The sequence below is a fragment of the Ctenopharyngodon idella genome, chromosome 8 (assembly GCF_019924925.1).
Source record: "Ctenopharyngodon idella isolate HZGC_01 chromosome 8, HZGC01, whole genome shotgun sequence".
NCBI lineage: Eukaryota > Metazoa > Chordata > Actinopteri > Cypriniformes > Xenocyprididae > Ctenopharyngodon > Ctenopharyngodon idella.
Window position 1 is genome coordinate 12304917 of NC_067227.1, and position 21827 is coordinate 12326743.

Here is a 21827-nt window from a genome sequence, read left to right on the forward strand (position 1 = left end):
CGCATCCAACATACAGCAAAAAATATGACACAAATGTTCAGCTAGTAAACCCTAATAATGTAGTTTTTTCAACTAAGACATCATTATGACTGGCTACTTTATGAGCTCCAGCCATAAATATTTACTCCTCTTAAAGTATTTATTGCTACTCCATCGCACATCATAAATCACACTTGACTTAGGTGCCATGACAGCTTTTCAGAAATCAGTGTATAATGGATAAATCGTCCAGATGACTGCCACTAAACGCTGCAATGATTTTCTAAATATCTTTGGGGAACATCATCAAGCACTGTTTAAAAGAATAGTTCACAGAAAATTGGAAATACTGTCATGTCATTCCAAACACATTTGCCTTTCTAGCAATGTCCAGGTTGCTTGTGAGCGTATGATTCTTTTTGGTTGGATCTTCAATGAATCAACTGATCCAGTTTACAAAACCAGTCTGTATCAAGGAGGTTCCCATTCCTCTGAATGGAAGTTGTTCAAGTTGAGCAGAACCCCCAGAAGTACAATACATGATCTAAAATCTTTGTTCAAGGGATCACAGAGGGATCTTTTCATGGGAACTTCACAATATACAGTACAGGGTTACATTTTATTTTAAAGGGTTAGTTCACCCCAAAATGAAAATAATGTCATTTATTACTCACTCTCATGCTGTTCCACACCCGTAAGACCTTCGTTAATCTTCGGAACGCAAATTAAGATATTTTTGTTGAAATCCGATGGCTCAGTGAGGCCTGCATAGGGAGCAATGACATTTTGACAAAAAAAAAAAAAATAACGACTTATATAGTGATGGCCGATTTCAAAACACTGCTTCATGAAGCTTCGGAGCGTTACGAATCAGCGTGTCGAATCAGCGGTTCAGAGCGCCAAAGTCACATGATTTCAGCAGTTTGGCGGTTTGACACGCAATCCGAATCATGATTCGACACGCTGATTCATAACGCTCCGAAGCTTCATGAAGCAGTGTTTTGAGATTGGCCATCACTATATAAGTCGTTATTTTGTTTTTTTTTGGCACACCAAAAAATATTCTCGTCGCTTTATAATATTAATATTGAACCACTGTACTCACATGAACTGATTTAAATATGTTTTTAATACATTAATGGATCTTGAGAGAGGAAATGTCATTGCTGGCTATGCAGGCCTCACTGAGCCATCGGATTTCAACAAAAATATCTTAATTTGTGTTCTGAAGATGAACGAAGGTCTTACGGGTGTGGAATGGCATGAGGGTGAGTAATAAATGACATTATTTTCACTTTTGGGTGAACTAAGCCCTTTAAGGTGTCCTTGTTACAGTGTAATTATACATTTACTACAGAAGGAAACAATGCATTAAGAGCCGGGGGGTGAAAACTTTTGAACAGGATGAAGATGTCTAAATTTTTCTTATTTTGTTGAAATATCTTCTTTTTTTTTTTCATTTAGTACTGCCCTTCAGAAGCAACAGAAGGTGCTTGCATGTGTCCCGAAAGACAAATTAATACAATTTATTTTGATCTTCAAATTCAAAAGGTTCCCCCCCTGGCCCCCTGGTTTCTTTCTGGAGCATCAGTGTTTGAACCTTTTTTAATATTTGTGTTTAAGTCCCTCAATTGTCCTCAGTGTGAAAACATGGAGTACATGGAGTACAAAAGTACAAAAGTATGATCTCAAAATCATACAGTCACTGAAAGGGTTCAAATACGCAAAAAATCCTTGAAAACTGAAGAATCTGCAGGACGTAGAGGGTTTTTCTGAAGAACACTGGGCAGTTTAACTGCTCAGAACAAACAAGGGACTCATGAACAACCATCACAAAACACACAGTATTAAAAATCAAGGGTTCACAAACTTTTGAACGGGGTTATTTTAATAAATTCAGCTATTTTTTTTTGTCTTGTGGACTATATGTAAACATCTTTTATGTAAAATATCTTACCAGGACAGTACTAAATAAAAAATAACATGCATTTTGCATGATCTCTCTTATTTTGTTAAAATTATTCACATTTTCACAGATTCTGCAAGTGGTTCCCATACTTTTTCATGCAATTGTATGAGTTTACTTATAAACATTCACCATACACCTCTTCAAATACAGTATATGGTATATTTTCAGTCTAGAACAAAAGCTACTTTTGAGGATGAAAAATTCTGTTTATGTCAGCCATTTTTGAATATCTGAACAATGTTTAATTCAAACTCAAGCTTTGAAATGGTATGAAGTTTAAGTGGGAAAAAAAAAGAATATTTTTCTAATCTGGTAAAATGCCAGTGCAGTTGCCTCCGTAGACATAGGTGAAATAGATGATGAACATAGATTATAGTGCAATGTTTAAACACACACACACACACAAAAAAAACAAGAGCAAACAATCAGATCGAGAGCAGATCAGAGCTGATAAACAAGCACTTCTTAATAAAAACAGTGTACATATGAAGCATGGGGAATAAGAGTTGCTGCTTTCATCTTAAACCTGAAATTGAAAAATGTTGCTGATACACACGCAAATCTATGCAATTTAGCATCTTACATGCAATCCTCCAGTCACCTGCAAACAGAGCAAGTGTATTACAGATAGAGCGATGCAAGATTTAGCTAATGATTGTGATAAGGGAAATAAATTCTTGCAAAGTGTGCAGTGCTTTGCCTTAACAATGCCTTGGGAAAAAATAATCACTATCTTCAAGACCTCAGTGCTGAAGATATATATATAGCATAAGCAGATGCTATCTAAAGAATGCTACTTCACTTAACAGAAAATATTACATATCAGACTGCAAGAGACTCCAATACCAGATGTGACTCACGACTGGACCTATTACTTCAGTTCAAGAGCAGAAAGGTGCATAATAAGTTGCTTAAAAGGGTCTTGAAATTGAAAATCTACTTATCTCCTTTATCAGAGGAGATGATACTTGCCACATGTTTCAATCACTGAGTTTTACAATGGGAATCTGACCCAATTGCATGATCAAAACAGTGTTCTTGGTGACCTAAGAAAGTTGGATTTTCATGTCTGCACCCTAATGAGAGTCATGGGCTGTACTTTCCTGCTGGTAGATGCCATAACTACACCATTATATCTCCTGCCGAAGCTGCAAAAAGTAGCTGTGAATTCAGATGACAATAAGTCTGATGTCCGTATCCATATTCGATATACACTACAGTTCAAAAGTTTGTGGTCAGTAAAATATTTTAGTCTCTTGTGTTCACCAGCATAAGATCCTATGCTCAGTTTACATTTATTTGATCAAAAATACAGTAAAACAGTAATATTGTGAACTATTATTATGATTAAAATTAACTGTTTTCTACAGTAACATTTATTCTTGTAATGTCAAAGCTGAAATGTCAGCATTATTACTCCAGTCTTCAGTGTCATATGATCCTTAAGAAATCATTCTAATATACGGAGCCCCGGACATGACATGCAGGAAAAAAATAGTAGGCTAAATCGTGCGCACGATTTACTATTTCTTTCTCTCGATTTACTAAAACATGCGCACGATTTACTATTTCGTTCCCTCAATTTACTAAAACGTGCGCACGATTTACTATTTCGTTCCCCCGATTTATAAATCATGCGCGTTTTATAAATCGAGAGAACGATTTACTATTTCATTACCTTGATTTATAAATCATGCGCATGATTTAGTAAATCGAGGGAATGAATTAGTATGTCGTACGCATGATTTAGTAAATCGAGGGAACGAATTAGTAAATCGTGCGCACGATTTTTTTTTTTTCTTGCATGTCATGTGCGAGGCTTTATACTAATATGCTGATTTGATGCTCAAAAAACATTTCTTATTATTATCAATGCTGCTTAATATTTTTGTGCATTGATAACACTCAACAATATTTCACACCAAAGGCAGATATTCAGCAAAAAAAATCTCATTAACTTAGAACAACTCACATACAGTGATGGGGAAAGTAACTTTTAAAAGTAATGCATTACAATATTGCGTTACTCCCTAAAAAAAGTAACTATTGCGTTACTTAGTTACTCTTTTTATGGAAAGTAATGTGTTACATTACTTTTGCATTCCTTTTTCTCATTTGAGCTGGGCTTGCTTGTTTGTTTTTTAATAACAACAAAAAAACGTTCTATTTTTGGCAAATGTAAATGCCCTTTCCCAAAAAATAAAACACAAATGTGATGTTTATCTAAAGTCATTTTTTTAGTATGGTTGAATTGGATCATTGAAGGTCAGCAGCAAAGACATTGGTTAATAAAGTGAGATTAAATACATAAAGTATATGTGTTTGGTGACAGGAGGTGTCAGTCATTATATGGGAAAACAAAAAAGTAAAAGTAACTTAGATATTTTGTTGTAAATTTAAAAGTAATGCGTTACTTTACTAGTTTCTTGAAAAAAGTAATCTGATTACATAACTCTAGTTACTTGTAATGCGTTACCCCCAACACTGGTCACATATGATTCGATAACAAATACAGCTGGTGTGTATCATGAAATATCATGAGGCTGGTGTGATTGAGGTTAACATTTGATCACTCTAAAGGAAGCTAACATGGAATGACAGCCATAATGATTATATGCAGCAATCACAGTAGAGCTGTTTAGTGCAATGACAACAATATCAACATAAAAGCACTATTTCTGAGCACAGCATGACTCACAAATGCCAAGCCTTACAGTTGCAGGCTTCCACTAATTATGTACAGTAGCTGGTGCAGTCTTTGCATTACACTCTGAGTCTGCAGTGGTATTTGATTATACTCTTCCATTTTTAAAAAAAAAAGCTAATGCTTTTTTCCTGCAGCTGAAGTTCAGAAAATTTAGTTTAAAGGTAGACACCTTTTGAATCGGAACAAGCAATACACAATGACACCTCCACTGAACAAAAATGATTATGCATGAGAAAATAAAATCATTTTAGCAAAATTGTTTTTTGTATGTTCATCCACTCAGTGTGTGGTTGGGTCAGATTTTACCTACATTGTGGATCGAAAGTGCATGAAAAGTCCCAACTATGATTGATATAAAAACAAATATGTGTGTAGATTTGGAGTTACTGAAGATTAGCCCTCTTCCATCTGGAATAAGATTGTTTACTCTGGGACAGGCTGATTGCTTATTTTGGAGTTAGGCGGTCGATGTTCCACCGGCACGACTTAATACAGTATCTGTGGGACGCTTTCCACACAGCCTAAAGTGATCATTATAACCAGATTTGGCTGCATTTATTAGTTTTTTTAACTGTTGAGAAAATCTAAAATCAGAAAATAAAATAATAATTTAAAAAAAAAGAATTAATATAATCAACAGTAATTCATCAAAAAATCATACTTAGTAATGCAGTGATTAAGAGTGTCTGCTAAGTAATATGCAGTAAGTAAATAAGCCAAATGGATTCTAGAAAATAGATTTAATTTTGAACTAATTAGAAAAAAGTATAATTGTGAAGCAGATTTAGCAGCAACATAAACATGCAACTCAAAATAATGAAATCATTTTTTTTTTTAATCGTTTGCTACATGAACATTATTTATAGTAATTCAAGCAGACTTTGATTAGTCTCTATCTAATTTTCAGAAGAGATATACGATCATCCCCGTCCGCACAAAAACATAATGAAAAAAGACGTCATGATGTCTTGGCTCGATTGAGACATTCGTACTCAGCAGCTCATGAAAAACATTAAATGGATCATTAATACTGAGAATTAGTGCATTTGTTTCTTTCAAGTTTCTTTAATGATCCTCTGTAGACTATTTAATACAGATTTAATTTAAAGCAAGATGTAAATCAATAATTCATCAGATGATAATGTTATGCTTGAGAAAACGAAAGCATGATTTCGCTGGTCATAAGACCCCTTCAACATGCATATTGCATAACTACACATAAATATTTTATTCATGAATCATTTTTCCAATGATTACAGTATAGAGTAACCACACACACACACACACACACACACCACCAGGGACAATAAATATGGGTCTTGTCCTATCAGCACATCAAAGTAGAGTGGTTGCTGATCACACACAAACACAGACACACACACACACACACACACACACACACACACACACACACACACACAACATCGTTGGACAAACCAAATATTAATTTCACACATGCATCCACATACACGCACAACCCTCAAAAAGCAAGTGATTTGTCCTTTCACTATTCTTTTTACAAGAAAAATACAAGTATAGTCATGAAGTCAGCAAACCCCCCCAGCTTACATCCATATACTAGCTGATTTTCTTCAAAATACACCAGCTATCGTGTCTCCTAGTGCCTCTTATCTTGCGTGCACATGCAGGGCTGACAAATTGGCTTGACCTCTTGTCTGGTTGGGTCTCATATGGTTTATAAATGTTCTCACCCACTGTGATTACAATCGGACGAGCTTGCAGTCATTAAGCTAATGGAGGCGCATTCTAATTGATGACATCCTCATTTGCATTGTGTGTTAATTACCCAAATCACTTAGCCGCATCTGCAAATTCTAATTAGTACCCGCAGATTCAGTGCGGCTGGATGTTTTCACCTGAAAATGAAGATGTCTTTCTCTCTGCAATGGTAAACAAAAAAACATAGTTAAATTAAGTAAAGTAACCATGAAGTAAAAATTCATCGCAGGCACACCAGCCCGAATTAATCACAACCATTTCAAAAGCCAAATGATAATGCCAAAGAAAATATGTGACCAAATATGGAGATCCAAGTGAAGTGAAGACTGATAACTGGGCAAAATATGATTAGTTGGGATTCAAATAACAGTGTACAAAACAAAGCAAAAAGGCTTTAATGAATCTTTGAAGCTGCAAAGCAAATTGCTATTTAACTGCTGATAGAATGGCGTGACGTCAATCGTAATGCTTCCTGTGGCATTCATTACAGAAACCTTCACTACTGCCATGAAAGCCCCTGGAAAAGGTCTCATGTGGATAGTTATTTGCTAACGCAGCAGTTTCAATGCAGTTGCACATCTTGCAAATGAAGTCCTCTTACCTTAGAGTGAACATTTCCACAGGTGAGTAGGGCGAAGCTGCAACATATGCTGACACGGTATCCCTTTGCCGAACAGGCGTGGATGGTACCAACACTGCAAAATTCCCATCCAAACGTTGCTCTGATAATTCCGGAGAAGATGGAGTCTGGAATAATCTTACACTCCCGATGCGCTTCATGGGTGTAGAGGTTGGCGACCCAAACAATCCCTCTTGATCTGAGTGAGCGGCGGTCTTGTCCCCTAACTCCTCGGAAAGACAACCCCCTGCTTCTGCAGCCCGAAGGCTGTAGTACAGCTCTACAGGTGTTCCTTCAGACATATCCGGACTCCTCTGCCGTCCTGGGACAACGCTAGGAGGTGCAAACCACCCAGGAAAAGGCTCGAGCTCAGCGACACAAACGCCCATGTCCCCTCGTAACCTGCAGCTTCCACGGACCTCCTGGGTTTCGTGGAAGGCGAACATCCGTACACAGGGGAGTTTGTCTACTGCGCTGTAGTCGTCCCAATCCCTCCCAGCAATGTAGAACAAGACCTGAACCTTGGGTTTGTTCAGGTAAATCCTTTCATTGAGAACAAAGGTCTGCACTTTCCAGTTGAAGGTGAAGAGGGTTGAGGAAGCTACAAAGGAGCCAGGCATCTGAAGGAGATCCAATGGAACAGGCTCTTCCACCGCAAGGGTTCCATATGTGGCATTGATGATGGGGGGTTTCCTGGCCTGGTGGATGAAGAACAGTTCTGTTCTTGAGAGAAAACTAGAGTTGCGCATGAAGTCCTGGGTGGCCTCCTTAAGAAAGAAGGAGGACTCTGTGTTGAGGAGCTGGTAGTTGACAGGCAGGTAAGTAGGGGAGGCATAGCGCTGAAGATTCTCCAGGATACGACAGTCTGTAACTGACATAGAAAAGGAAAGAGGTGTCAGAACCAGGTGGAATAGTACATGTGGGTCTTCAGGTGTGTGTATTTTGAGAGGAAAGGTGCACAGAATATTACAATTCTGACTGATACCAAGAAGTTGATCATTATTTTTCCTGTTCTGGATGATAACACGAAGTGATCGGTTTGTGCGAGAAACTGAACAGTATTTATATAATTTTCTACCTTTAATACACCACTATGTCCAACTGCCTTGAGCGCACGCACGGCATCCGGTGTGTGAGGTCTGAATGCACTCTGATGCCGGAAGTGATCGCTCACACTCACTGACATATACACGCGAGAGATCACTTCTGTCATCAGAGCACGTTTTTAGACCTCACCAACCGGATGCTCAAGGCAGTTGGACATAGTGGTGTATTAGAGGTAACAAAAAGGATATAAATACTGTTCGGTTTCTCGCACAAACCGATCGTTTCATGTCTTAGGACATCAATGTGTCGTCAAGATGCCGCAGGGTTTAATTTGGATTTGTCTGTGCATGTTTTTTTGACTCTTATAGATGGAGTTTCCATTGACAAGCATTATACGACTGACAGACTGCAACGGTTGGAGTTAAAAATCATCATTTGTGTTCTACTGAAGAAACAAAGTCACCTACATCTTGGATGCCCTGGGGGTAAGCAGATAAACATCAAATTTTCATTTTTGGGTGAACTATCCCTTTAAGTTCAATTTTAACCAGTACACGGACTGTGTCCATGCGTCGCTTATCAATGACATCATACCCGCATTATCCTCAGTTTCTGGTTTCATTTTCTTTTCTTTTTAAACCATGGAAACACCAAAGATGTGTTTTATTAGACAGGTGAGCAACTGTTTGGATGGATACATTCATCGGCAGAAAACTAATCATGTTATATAGCTCAACACAATAAGTCTTATTGTTTAAATCTCGTTTTTTTTATTTACAGCGAGTACCATGTTTTACCCTGCCTAATATCGATCTAGCTCACTGCAGTGTGCATTAAGTGTTTCATAGCAGCTGCCGAGCGAATGCAGAGTAACACTATAACGACTTTCAACACACAAATGTATCTAATATAATAAAACAGTGCTGTGTTAACCCACATACATTTGACTGGAAGAAGCGGAAGCGGTGACTGCAGCATAATAAAAGTTCCGCTGCTCTTGAAACGTGTGTTGCGCTCGTCTCTCACTATCAATCGCTCCAGCGGCCTCGTTTCTGCTCGAACAGCACTTAGCCCTGCTCTGCTTCATACTACAGTAACGTTAATAATCTCATCCATGAACATGATTTCTGCCCAAGTCCCATCGGATTCTTTTCCACTGGCTGTAGACGGGAAGACAACACCTCCCATGATGCCGCGAAATCAAGGCGTCATCAATCTACGCCTTTGTTTTGAAAAAGCGACCTCTAGTGGTGAAAATTTACATAGTGTGCCTTTAACAGTGTTATTACATTAATTATAAGTGGGTATAAGATGACAGCAAAGGTCATCTAAATGTAAAAATAGAGGAAATGAGCAAGAACAATTAAGTATACAATTTAATTGTACAATAAAAAAATCTCTTATTTGCACCCCTTTAATGTTTACTCTAGAAACAAATAATAACTGGACCAGCTAATGAATGTACACAAGCTAAAGAAGCAAAATCACATAATGTGTCACAAAATGACACTGAAAGTAACATTTGAACATGAAAACTTTAATGACCACCTCACTTCAGCTGACAGACATCTGATTATAGTTTCATAGAATTGAACTAAGTTCAGCCTTTTCACTTTTTTTCTGAAAACTATTGCATCATAAAAGAAGTGCCAAAGTTATTTCTAGAGCAGGCACTGCTTGTATCCTATGTGATATCTCCCTCGCTGTTTCTGGTAGACAGCACTGGCTGTGGCATGCTATCATAACCTCAATAGCAAAGCCTCCAGCAGAAACATCGATTTCACCTCACAGACAGAAAGTAATATGGAGGCTGATGAGACACTCTGATATGAAGAGGACATGAACCAAAATAGACAAATATAGGCACTCAAATTTTTTTTATCTGTGAGGGTGAACGTATGACCCATTATATATAGCAACCGTGTCACTGTTCTGGGAATTATTATCAACCAAAACACAGTCTTCATGAACCAAACCTGAATCCATTCTAGGACTGGAATGACACGTCGACGTAATCAATTACATCGATTATGTAAATGAGTTGATTTGTGTGGAATGCGTCAATTCGTCACGCTGTTTATGTTCCGCGATGATGGTAGCTCAACCCGGGCATGCTGAAAATCAACCCTTATAACAAAAATATCGAGCCTGATCTAAAGTGTGGAAATCTTTCAGAGACCGAATAAAATGGTGCCCTACATGCTCTGTAAAACTGAAATGCCACAGCAGCACAACTTCTATGCAGGGGCATCTGAAAAGAAAACATCCTGGGGCTCTCCTTCCTCAAAACAACATGAAAAGTGTAGGTCTTTCCTAATTAGGCCTACACTGCATAAACCTTACCTTATGTGATAAATAATATCTTTAGGTAAATGTTCATACATAGGTTAGTTACGGTTATTATTTATTGGTAAATAATTAGTTATTATTTGTGACCCGTGCTGGCAAAATGAGTCAGAATGCGCACGGGCTAATTTCGGGCTACAGGCAAAACAAGTGAAAAAATGTCAGTTTTGGTCGAAATTGAGGTTTTCACAAAAATAAGTTCATTAAGCCCTCGTCTAGTGATCCCAATGCTCCAAATAACAAGTAAACATCTAAAAGTATCTTTATTTGTATGTTTTCTGAGAGGAGTAACTTTCCTTTGCCCATGAAAAATGCAGTTTTTCTCTGCTCGCTTCTCGACTACTGGCACTTGCCTCAGCACAAGTTTGGTATCGTTTTAAAGCGCAGCATTTCAACTTTGTGAATATTCATAGCGAATTCTCAATGGCGTAAGTCTGAACCAATGAAATGTGATTTTCAAACTTATGCTGATGTAAACAAAATGATCTTAGTCGCGCTGACTGACAGATCTGAAGCGCACACACAAAGACACCTCAGACAGCGCTGTAGCTGATGGTAAACTGATGGTTCTTTTTCCTGGTTTAATGACTCTTTTCCATAGCTTCATTCCCTGTTTCTGTTTTCAGTTCATTCTTTCATTTCCTATTCTACCCATGTACTATATGTGTGATTGTGTGTATGTGTTTAGATTAGTTATGTTCATGATTTAGTTCATAAACTTGTGCACAATACATATTTGGTTCTGACTCCCTGCCTGCAAATAACTGTCACTTAAATGATCTTAATCTGGTTACAAGCTCTAAGCACTGTAAATGCTAAGAAATAATTATTTTTCTGTGGCCATGAAAAATACCCTTTTCTTAGAATTAAATAATAATCAATACTGAGTGTTCACAGGATGAACTGATTGATTGATTGATTGTGATGTTAATGGAGCTACATCAAGTTAATCTGATTAACTGATTAAAATATTCATAATTAATCATAATAAGTTATTATATAATGAATATAATAAGTAATTATATATAATTATTAATATTTCCCCTCTGAGCTAATTCGCTACAGTGCGCAATCCCGATATAGGTTACAACTATAGGCTACACAGATTTACAGTATTTCATGTCATGGTCTGGGGCTGCATGAGTGCTGCCAGAACTGGGGAGCTACAGTTCATTGAGGGAACCATGAATGCCAATATGTACTGTGACATACTGAAGCAGAGCATGATCTCCTCCCTTTGGAGACTGGGCCGCAGGGCAGTATTCCAACATGATAACGACCCCAAACACACCTCCAAGACGACCACTGCCTTGCTAAAGAAGCTGAGGGTACCTAAACCCTATTGAGCATCTGTTGGGGCATCCTCAAACGGAAAGTGGAGGAGCGCAAGGTCTCTAACATCGACCAGCTCCGTGATGTCGTCATGGAGGAGTGGAAGAGGACTCCAGTGGCAACCTGTGAAGCTCTGGTGAACTCCATGCCCGAGAGGGTTAAGGCAGTACTGGAAAATAATGGTCGCCACACAAAATATTGACACTCTGGGCCCAATTTTGACATTTTCACCTAGGGGTGTACTCACTTTTGTGGCCAGCGGTTTAGACATTAATGCCTGTGTGTTGAGTTATTTTGAGGGGACAGCAATTTACACTGTTATAAAAGCTGTACACTCACTACTTTACATTGTAGCAAAGTGTCATTTCTTCAGTGTTGTCACATGAAAAGATATAATAAAATATTTACAAAAATGTGAGAGGTGTACTCACTTCTGTGAGATACTGTATGTATATATATATATATATATATATATATATATATATATATTATTATTATTACTACTACTACAACTACTACTACTACTAAATAAAAATCTTAAAATAATCTGTCAAAATAAAAAAAAAATATTACTATAGTACTTCTGCAGTTGAATCCAGTTTCAAAATGTCATCTTACTTTTGTTTTTTATCCACCTAGTGTTTTAACATCACATCTTAATCAATTGTTAAGTCTTTGACCTTTAAACTGAAGAACATTCTGTGCACTGATTAGACTATTTTCCTCTCTTTCTGTGCTCTGTTTTGACCAAGGATGCAGCAATGAATGACCTGCTTGTGAAGCAGAAAGAATAAATTACTCATTTAGGAGGATTGGCTATGCACACACATGCACGGTTGTACACGCACGGCGGAAAAAAAGGGCTTTGAAGGGGACATCTTGTCACTGCAAAACAATCTAAGTGATTCGTCGAAGCGATTGAGAGGAAATGCAGAGAAAAACCGTTTTTCAGGCTTCATTTTCACTGTTTACAAGATTTATTTGCTTGTTTTGGCAAAAGAAATTGAATTTTCATAGTTAATTTAAGACGTATACCCAATACACATGCTTTAGATGCAGTAACTTACATACAGTACACAATGCATGCTTGGTCAGTAATCAACACCCGCTGACAGATGTTGCTGTGCAAGTCCAGATGTTACCGGCTGTTATTTTAGTGCTAATAGCTAGTTTACATACAGAACACAATATGCAAACACCAGAATCCTGATTTCCATACAGTTACTTGTGGAAGTAGAAAAACCCAGGCAGCCTGCAATATGAAATACATCACATAGTCTTCTTTGGCAAAAAACCATTACGAATTCTAATTTATGACTTACAAGCTCGGTTGACTTTGTTTAATTTCTAGAGTGGCCCATTCAAAGAAGTTGTGAATGTTTGCTACAAAAAAAGAGAGAAATTGTTAGCGAAAGTAATGAATGAGCCCAGGCTTAAATGAAATTACGAACATGACCAGCAACCCGGAAAAGGGAAGCCATTAATCAGAAACTCTTTAATGTGCTGTGTGGCAGTAATTTCAGTCTGTGCGTAATACAAAGTGATACACTTATTTGAAAAAGAAAATGAAATATGGGAGTTGAATGCCACTAAACGTTCACAAATTCTTGCCACTTATTTAATTTAAGTCAATTTCATTTCATTCAGTTCAGCAATAATGAAATATACAATTTCTGGGTGTACTTTTTATGATAGCATACATTTGAACAAGGCACAAAGGAATTTGTAGTTTTGCAGCTCTATTATGAAGCATAACAATCACAAAAAACCATTAATAAATTTTCACTGAACAAAAATTAAACTGAAATGAATGACTTCAATGTCTTATTTTTAAAAGCACACAGCAAGAAAAAGCCTCCACCTGTCAATCACCATCACTGCCTGCTTTTCTGTTCCTTTTGCCTCTTTCTCTTCAACCAAACTGCTGTCACGCTGATGGATCAACATGAGCAGCTCGTCGACCCTTGTAGAGAGGCTCCAGACAAGGGGAAGGTCTTCCTCTGACTGCCCAAGCAGGACAAGGTATTAGGGAAGCCTGACAGGAGGACTGTCTAGAGGAAAGCAGCCCGGGCCGGAGAGGGCTTTCAGAGTCACTGCCCCCTAGCCTGCCTGTGGACGAGAGCGGCCCTAATGATATGTAAGGCTACAGGAGGCAGTGTCAACCTGTCCGTGGCCTGTCAAAGAGTGTGGTGAGAGGGTGAGATTGGAGAGCGAGTCATGGAGGTGTGAGAATGAGAAGGAAAGGGCAAGGTAGGTAGAGAGAGAGAGACTAAAGGCCAGTAAACAGATAAAAGGAAGATGGAGGGAAGATAAAGTATGGTGAGAGGGAGAGAAATCGGCGTGGTTGTCAGGTGTTTATTGAAGTGGAGCAGGCCTGTCTCCATGAGGAGCTCTTCTGTTGAATCGGCTGCTTAGTTCTGGAGGACTGTCTAATCCCACGATGCTTTGCTCTCACTCTAGGCTATTGTCTAGGGTTGGGAACTGACAAGAATAATTAAGAATCAGTTCCATTTAAAAAGAGACATGGTCATGAGTTTCTAAGGTTCTTTTTGGTGAATCAGAATCATACAATTTAACCTTGATGAATGACATTCCCTAATGAAAGACCATTATGTGTTGATTCCTTTTAGTGAATCAAAAACATACAGCATAACTAATGTATCCTGTTTCCTGAACAAATGTCTCTTATGAGTTGGTTCCTTTTAGTTAAAAAAAAAAACAAAAAAAACAAAGATTTTACTCAGCCCAGACTTTTGAATGATAGTATATAATTAAGTCTAATTATTGTGTTGCATCCACACCACATATGTGCATTCAAAAAATCTTTAAACAAACCTTTTGAAGGAATTTATTTCTGATTTTTCATATGGCAGAGATGGGCAAATTCGGGCCACTCTCATGCAGTTTATTTCCAACCCTAATCAAACACACCTTAAACAGCAAATCAATGTCTTCAGGATTACTAGGGCTGCGTTTAACTCCACTTTTAGACATACACTCACAAGCTTCCCTAAGCACTTCCCCACTGCCATTTTGAAGTGCGCTCAACTTTGTCAAGTGGACAAGGGAAGTTTATTTGGACAGACCCTCGACCCCTCGATTTTGACCGGGGAAATTTCTGTCATGACACCTCTTGGAGAGACTGGCATGGTAATATAGATTGGCATGGTAATGGATATGGCAATGTTAATGTATTTGGTCTTGGCAGAATAGATTTGCTACACTGCTGCTGCTGCAGAGCAAGTACCGATACTTGCTACTGCCAATACATTTACAGACATTGTTGTGAGCGTGTAAGACATGCTGCTGCACATGAAACATACTGTACATGAAAAAAGAAAAAAAAAACGTATAGATCTGGAGCTAAGGAAGTAGAGGGGTTTCTGAAAGCGCGCTGCAGATTGCTAACAGCAACACTACCAGTATTTGAATGCTGAGCCGCAGCTCGTTGGCCACTGATGCAACAGCAACCAATCAGCTGCACTATGTAGATAATGATGTGATTGCTACCAAATGCATTAAAGGCTTAGTTCACCCAAAAATGAAAATAATGTCATTTATTACTCACCCTCATGCCGTTCCACACCCGTAAGACCTTCGTTCATCTTCAGAACACAAATTAAGATATTTTTGTTGAAATCTGATGGCTCAGTGAGGCCTGCATTGCCAGCAATGACATTTCCTCTCTCAAGATCCATTAATGTACTAAAAACATATTTAAATCAGTTCATGTGAGTACAGTGGTTCAATATTAATATTATAAAGCGATGAAAATATTTTTGGTGCGCCAAAAAAACAAAATAACGACTTATATAGTGATGGCCGATTACAAAACACTGCTTCATGAAGCTTCGGAGCGTTATGAATCTTTTGTGTCGAATCAGCGGTTCGGAGCGCCAAAGTAACGTGATTTCAGCAGTTTGGCGGTTTGACACACGATCCGAATCATGATTCGACACAAAAGATTCATAACGCTCCGAAGCTTAATGAAGCAGTGTTTTGAAATCGGCCATCACTATATAAGTCGTTATTTTGTTTTTTTGGCGCACCAAAAATATTCTCGTCAATGCTGGGTATGCAGGAAATGTCAATGCTGGGTATGCAGGCCTCACTGAGCCATGTGATTTCAACAAAAATATCTTAATTTGCGTTCTGTAGATTAACGAAGGTCTTACGGGTGTGGAATGGCATGAGGGTGAGTAATAAATGACATTATTTTCATTTTTTGGGTGAACTAACCCTTTAAGACCTATCAGCCTGCGCAATCTAGAGTTTCATGCCAGAACTAGGGCTGCGTTCCAGTTCGGTTTTTTTATGCCCTTCCCTCACTAACTTCACTCAGTCTCGTTGACTCAGATGTACGTCATTGCTTACGTCATTGAGTGCCCACTACTGGCAGAACCTTTGCAATGGGCTGAATTGGAACGTCCTAAGCCCTTTATCACTTGGAATCCGCTATGGAGTTGATTTATTATTTAATTTTTTTCCTTTACGAAATTGTTTAATGCAGCATTCTGTATGTGTATAGGTGTGTTTGGGTTGTTTTAAATATTCAAAAAAATAATTAATATATCATAGAAGGGGGTAAATTAAACGCGACAATCAGTGACATCACAATCGTGTTGCAATGTGGTATATGGAGCTGCCTGAAGTGTACATATGAAGTAGAATCGCTCCCTCAGTCAAAATCGAGGGAGCGAGGGTCTGTCCATATAACCTTCCCTCATCCACTTCACGAAGTGGAACGCACTTCAAAATGGCGGCAAGGATTCCCCCGAGGGGAAGTGCTTAGGGAAATTCACGATAGCGTGTCTGAAATTGGAGTGGATTGCAGCCCATGTATTTACACTTCAGGCAGATCCATAGACAACAATGCAACTTGATTGTGATATCACAGCAGATTGTGCTTAATTTACCTCCACAACTCTAGTGTATGATATTGGAGTTATTTTGACATTTAACCGCATAATACTTGTAGCTACCTTAAGCTGACTGTTAGCGAGGGAAGGGCATAAAAAATGAACTTAAACGCAGCCCATAAGGCTACAGGCAGGTGAGTTTTATCAAGGTTGGAGCTAAACTCTGCAGGACAGTGGCCCTGCAGAACAGAGTTTGCTCAACACTATATGGGTTTTGTTGAAATTTGAAACGATCCAATCATTTGGCAAAAAACTGCTGAGAGCAGTTAATGCAACAAGAATTGCATTTCCCCACCAAGCATTTATCCCTCAAAAGTACTATAAGGATCATTAGGTGAATCGTTACAGAACCAGAATAATTCAGTTCCTCTGATTCCCATCCTTATTTGGGCCTCTATGGTTCATGCACACCTCTCTAGTGCTCATCTCAAAGCCAAACTCTCCCTTAAATAAGAGCAATAGGCTTATGCTGTTTTCCCCTAAGTCCCACTGTATTATTCTTGCCATACATTACATCAATTGTAATTAATAAGGGCTATTGACTTTGTGCTGGCCTGTCAAAAATAATTCATTGAGCTTTTGCTTTCACAAGCATCATTTAAGGAATGATATATGTGGGCTAGTCTTAAAACAGCCAGAAAGGCAGTTAAACGTATGCTAGGAGCTGTGAGGAGAATCAATATATAATACAACATTATGCCTGTTTAGGGTTCCCATAGAAATTAATGATATTGAAAAATGAGTATGTTCATCTACAGAGACTGCACAGGACTAAAGATTTACAAAGCTGGGCACTTTTAGAGGTCTATTTAAAAAAAAAAAAAAAAAAAGCCCCCAAGAATACTGCAAGGTGAAAAGCTGAGACTCACACACATCATAAACGTATTCCTAAGTCCTTTTTTTCTCCAACTCGACAGTTTTAAAGAAATCTAGTGGCAACGCTAAGCTTATTTGTGTTACCTAGAGGCACCCCACCCTAGCACTAATCATATTTCAACCTCTCTCGCAGGACATTTTGTTAAAAGAATCGGCGTAGCGTTTTCTGAAACAGCTGCTTGGAAGTCCACATTTCAGAGTTTTGTACATTAAACACCATCTAGAGTGGCCTGTTATTTGCGTTTGAGGCACCGAGCAGCTGAAGTGCCATGCAGAGCCTTCTCGTTAGAGCTCCCTACATCACTTGCTTCCCTTTCAGAGCTCCCACCCACAGATGCCTTCGTTTTCAACTCAGTAATGGCCTCTCAAAGAGAGGACATGTGCTGATAATAAGGACTAATACGGGCGCAGAGCGAATCTGTGTCATCAGTGTTCATCACTGATGTCTTTTAGCTTTAAAGAGTCATCGACGGTGGAGTAAACACCACACAATGAGTCCTCCTTGTTTCAGCCTCTGCTACTTACACTTCACTCAGAATGACCGAGCTGGGATCGACTAGTCAATTTTTGTCCTGACCTTCTCTGTCCTTTAAACTTTGGAACTTGACCCTGGTGTTATGACGTGTGTGTGGTGCTAAAAATCACCTTGGTAATTAAACCAGATTTTAATACTCAACCAGCAGCTTATAGATGCCTGGCTGCTCATAGAAGCCACTTAATTACACTAAACTCAGGCAAATTAAGAAACATGAACACACACAAAGGAAAAATAACATACTGCAGTAGGACTGTAATTAGGACTGTGGAAATGAGTAATGTGTTCATTAATCTACAAAACAAGACGTGGCAAGTTGCCTTTGCTTAGTCTGAATGCTGCTGTTACAGGTTCAACACATCAGTGTGGTCACATCAGTTTGGTCAGTTTACTTGTTGCTGTTCAAAATTCTGTAGGGCATGGAAGAATGACATTTCTAATATCCAAAAGCATTAAGGCACGGTCACATTAGCAAAACTGCTGCATAATTTTCAGCTTTTTTTTTTTCTTTTTTTTTTACTTTTTTTTGCCAGCAAAAAAGGTCCATTGTGCACTTTCAATAGCGATGTATGAAATACTACTCACAAAGAAGTCACTTTCAAACCAAGCAGCATTCTGTCAGTAATCCAATACAAAAACTGCATGGGGAAATTTTTCACCCTTATGCAAAATTCCAGATTGTGTGTTTCCTACACTGAAATTTCACCCAACAAAATTTTTAACTGGATTTTGCCCATGTTTGACTGCACCTTTAGTCTTTAGGTGTAGAAACTGAGCTATTGAGTTAATATTAAAGAAAAAAATAGCAACATGATTATTAAATAGGGATGTAACAGTACGCAGAAGTCACAGTTCAGTACGTACCTCGGTTTTGGGGTCCACGGTTCGATACGAGTTCGTTACAACAGGAAAAAGCAACAAATCCCCAATGCTAGGTTTCTTTTCATTTATTTAACGGCATTTAGTCACCCCTGTTACAGTACAGCCTCCTTTAGTGTATTAAGCACTAAAATAAAATAAAATTAAGTAATTGATGTAAAAAAAGTGTAAAAAAAACAACAACATAATGGTTCATAATTTTGAAGTTTTATTAAGTGTTAACAATGAGATTATGTGGTTTTTATAATCAATTAACACTGCTTACATCATTTTTTACAAGGCCGACAAAATTTGTTACCAAAAAAGTCATTCGGTTTAACCAAAATTTTGGTTTTACTGAATGACAGTTTTGGTTATATCGAATTATGTTATTTTCAAACAATGCTAACAGGCTGATATCTAGCTAACTAGCAAAAGGACAATCAAACATTTTATATGTAGTACAAGTTTTTAAAATATTACAACATTTTCCATGTTTTATAGCGGTTGTACCGAATGACCTGATGTTTCGGGACATGTGTATGAGGAAGTGAAAACATGAATTTTTCAAATAGTTAAAAGAGAGTTAGTTACTTTGCTTCACGACCATGTGGTCCTTTGCAGATGTCTGAATGATGTCACATCCTGTCACATGATACTGACCGCATGACTTGATCCAAAATGATCCCTTTATATTGGTTACTCTGAATGACATCAATGAAATTAATTTTCCCGGACATTCTTTCTCATGACAAAGCAACGACATCTACACATCATTTTAATACCATTTTGTACTATGTTGGTATATGATGTTATAAAATCATGCCAGAATAAAAAATATATACATTTATTACATTTTAAGATATTTTAATCACAAATGAAGTGGCTGAATTGGCCTTTGGACGGTTAAACCGAATGACCTTTTGACACTTCAAAATCTTAAAAATACCTTTATATGTAGCAAAATATAATTAAAACCTTTTGGATTCAATAAAAGAGATCTAGTTGTACTACCTTACATACTTTGGATATCATATCTTTGTTTTTTATTATTATTAAGGCCTTTGGACAAAAAAATGACCCGTCACGTCATTGACCCAATTGTTGATTTGTTACTGTAATTGGTAGATTGACCAATTCTGTGCAGTAAAATGCAACAGATGTTTTCACTCAAACTTATTGGTTTGATTAACGTGTTGTGTGTAGCCTACGCTGTCATTTTCTTTGCGTGTGAGAGTTCATTAATATGTGGTGACAATGGCGGATGCACAAAGTTCAATATTACGCTTTTTCAAGAAATCACAGAAAGATGAGCGAGAAGGTGAAAAAGAGCCTACTTCACCTTTCCACAAGGAGACAGCGAGTGTAGCGGCACCTGAGCCCTCCCATTTCCAGGACACGCATTTCATTACTGGACTGTAGTGGTGAGACTTACACCACACAAATCAGCACAATGCCAAATGATTTTGTCTCATTATAACAGCGGAAACAACTTAAAATACACTGTCATTTATGGTCATACAGATAAGAGTAAGACATCATTCAAAACTGTGTCTATTTTTTATTTGCGTACACTCACAATAAAAATAAAACATTGTGCTTTTGTAAAATAAAGAAAACAAACAGAATTCCACTTTCTGCCAACATAGATTCTTTTCCGTGAAACTTGTGGAGCATGACGCAAAAATTAATCAAAGTTGAGCGTATAGACTACAAGTAAGCTCTTGTGTGCCATCTGAACTTTTGTTTTGGGTAGGTGCATAGATTGTCTCTTCTTCTTCTTTTGCTCTTTTTCCTGTTGTGGTGGTTAGCAAACAGCATTGCATTACCGCACACGCCCCCTTCTGGATTGGAGTGTGGATCGCCTTTGACTAACTGTATTTGTCACCTGACTGTATGCACCGAACTGTGACATCCGTACCATGACGGTTCGGGACGAATATTGTTACACCCCTATCATTAAGAGTTTAATATTTGTATATAAGTACAAATACTTAGTAAGTATTGTAAGTAGATTGGCAATACAGTAAGTAATACAGTAATACAATACCGTAAGTATTGTATTTTATTAATTAACATTATGTAACAATAGTTTGTTTTGCCAATTTGAATTTATTAGTAAATGCAAAAGGACTAATTCAGCCAATAAATTCTTGCCAAGGCACATACAGATGTTTTGTTAAGCAAATCTAAATCTATCAAAACTATTTCTATTATTGCACAGTAAAATGATTGTTGGTTTAACTTAAATAAGTAAGTAATTGAAACTAAAATTTGAGTTAATACAACAAGATTATTTCAGACAGATTGATGGTTGAGGCCATTTTTTGGCAAACTTGTGTATACTGTAGTTGTCCTTGGATCAGAATTATATGTTTTTATGTTTTACATTTACTGTTTTCACAATCGATCATTGCTGTCACTTTCGAGTACTCGATCACTTGCATCCATCCCCTGTCCGTGGTTTTTAGGAAGCTTCATTTAAGTGAGATTTTAAGGACAAGACAGGCACAGATCAGAAGGCCCATCAGTATTCCAAGCACCTCTGTTGGACTTCACTAAAAACCTGGACAGGCTTCCTAATGAATCTCTTCCTGCTTCTGCGTGCCCTTTATGGTGCTGTGACATCATAAATCAGCAGCAACACTGAAGCTTCTCATCAGGTGGGGGGAGTTTTAGTCCCTGTCTGGCAAATGGCTTCCGTTTATCAAGCGTCATCCCTTATGACTACTGATGTCAAATCATCAGGGAGGTGAGAGCAGAAAGACTTGAGGATTTTTGAAAAACTGTATTATACTCCCATGTATTTACACCCTGAGATTAAGAAGATGCCCTTGTCTGGGCCTTCAGAAAGCAGTGAAAAAAAAACAAATCAGAATGAAATAAAAGCATCCTGGGAA

The 21827-nt window shown here is 37.9% G+C and overlaps 1 protein-coding gene across 1 annotated transcript in view; it reads right to left on the reverse strand.

Annotated features, from left to right (window-relative positions):
• The window catches only part of si:dkeyp-14d3.1 (transmembrane protein 132C), a 293882-nt gene that overhangs the window by 209972 nt on the left and 62083 nt on the right, over positions 1–21827 (reverse strand). Inside the window, exon 2 of the mRNA XM_051901885.1 lies at positions 6997–7885. Coding sequence (XP_051757845.1) covers positions 6997–7885 — 889 coding nt within the window. The remainder of the gene's footprint in view (positions 1–6996; positions 7886–21827) is intronic.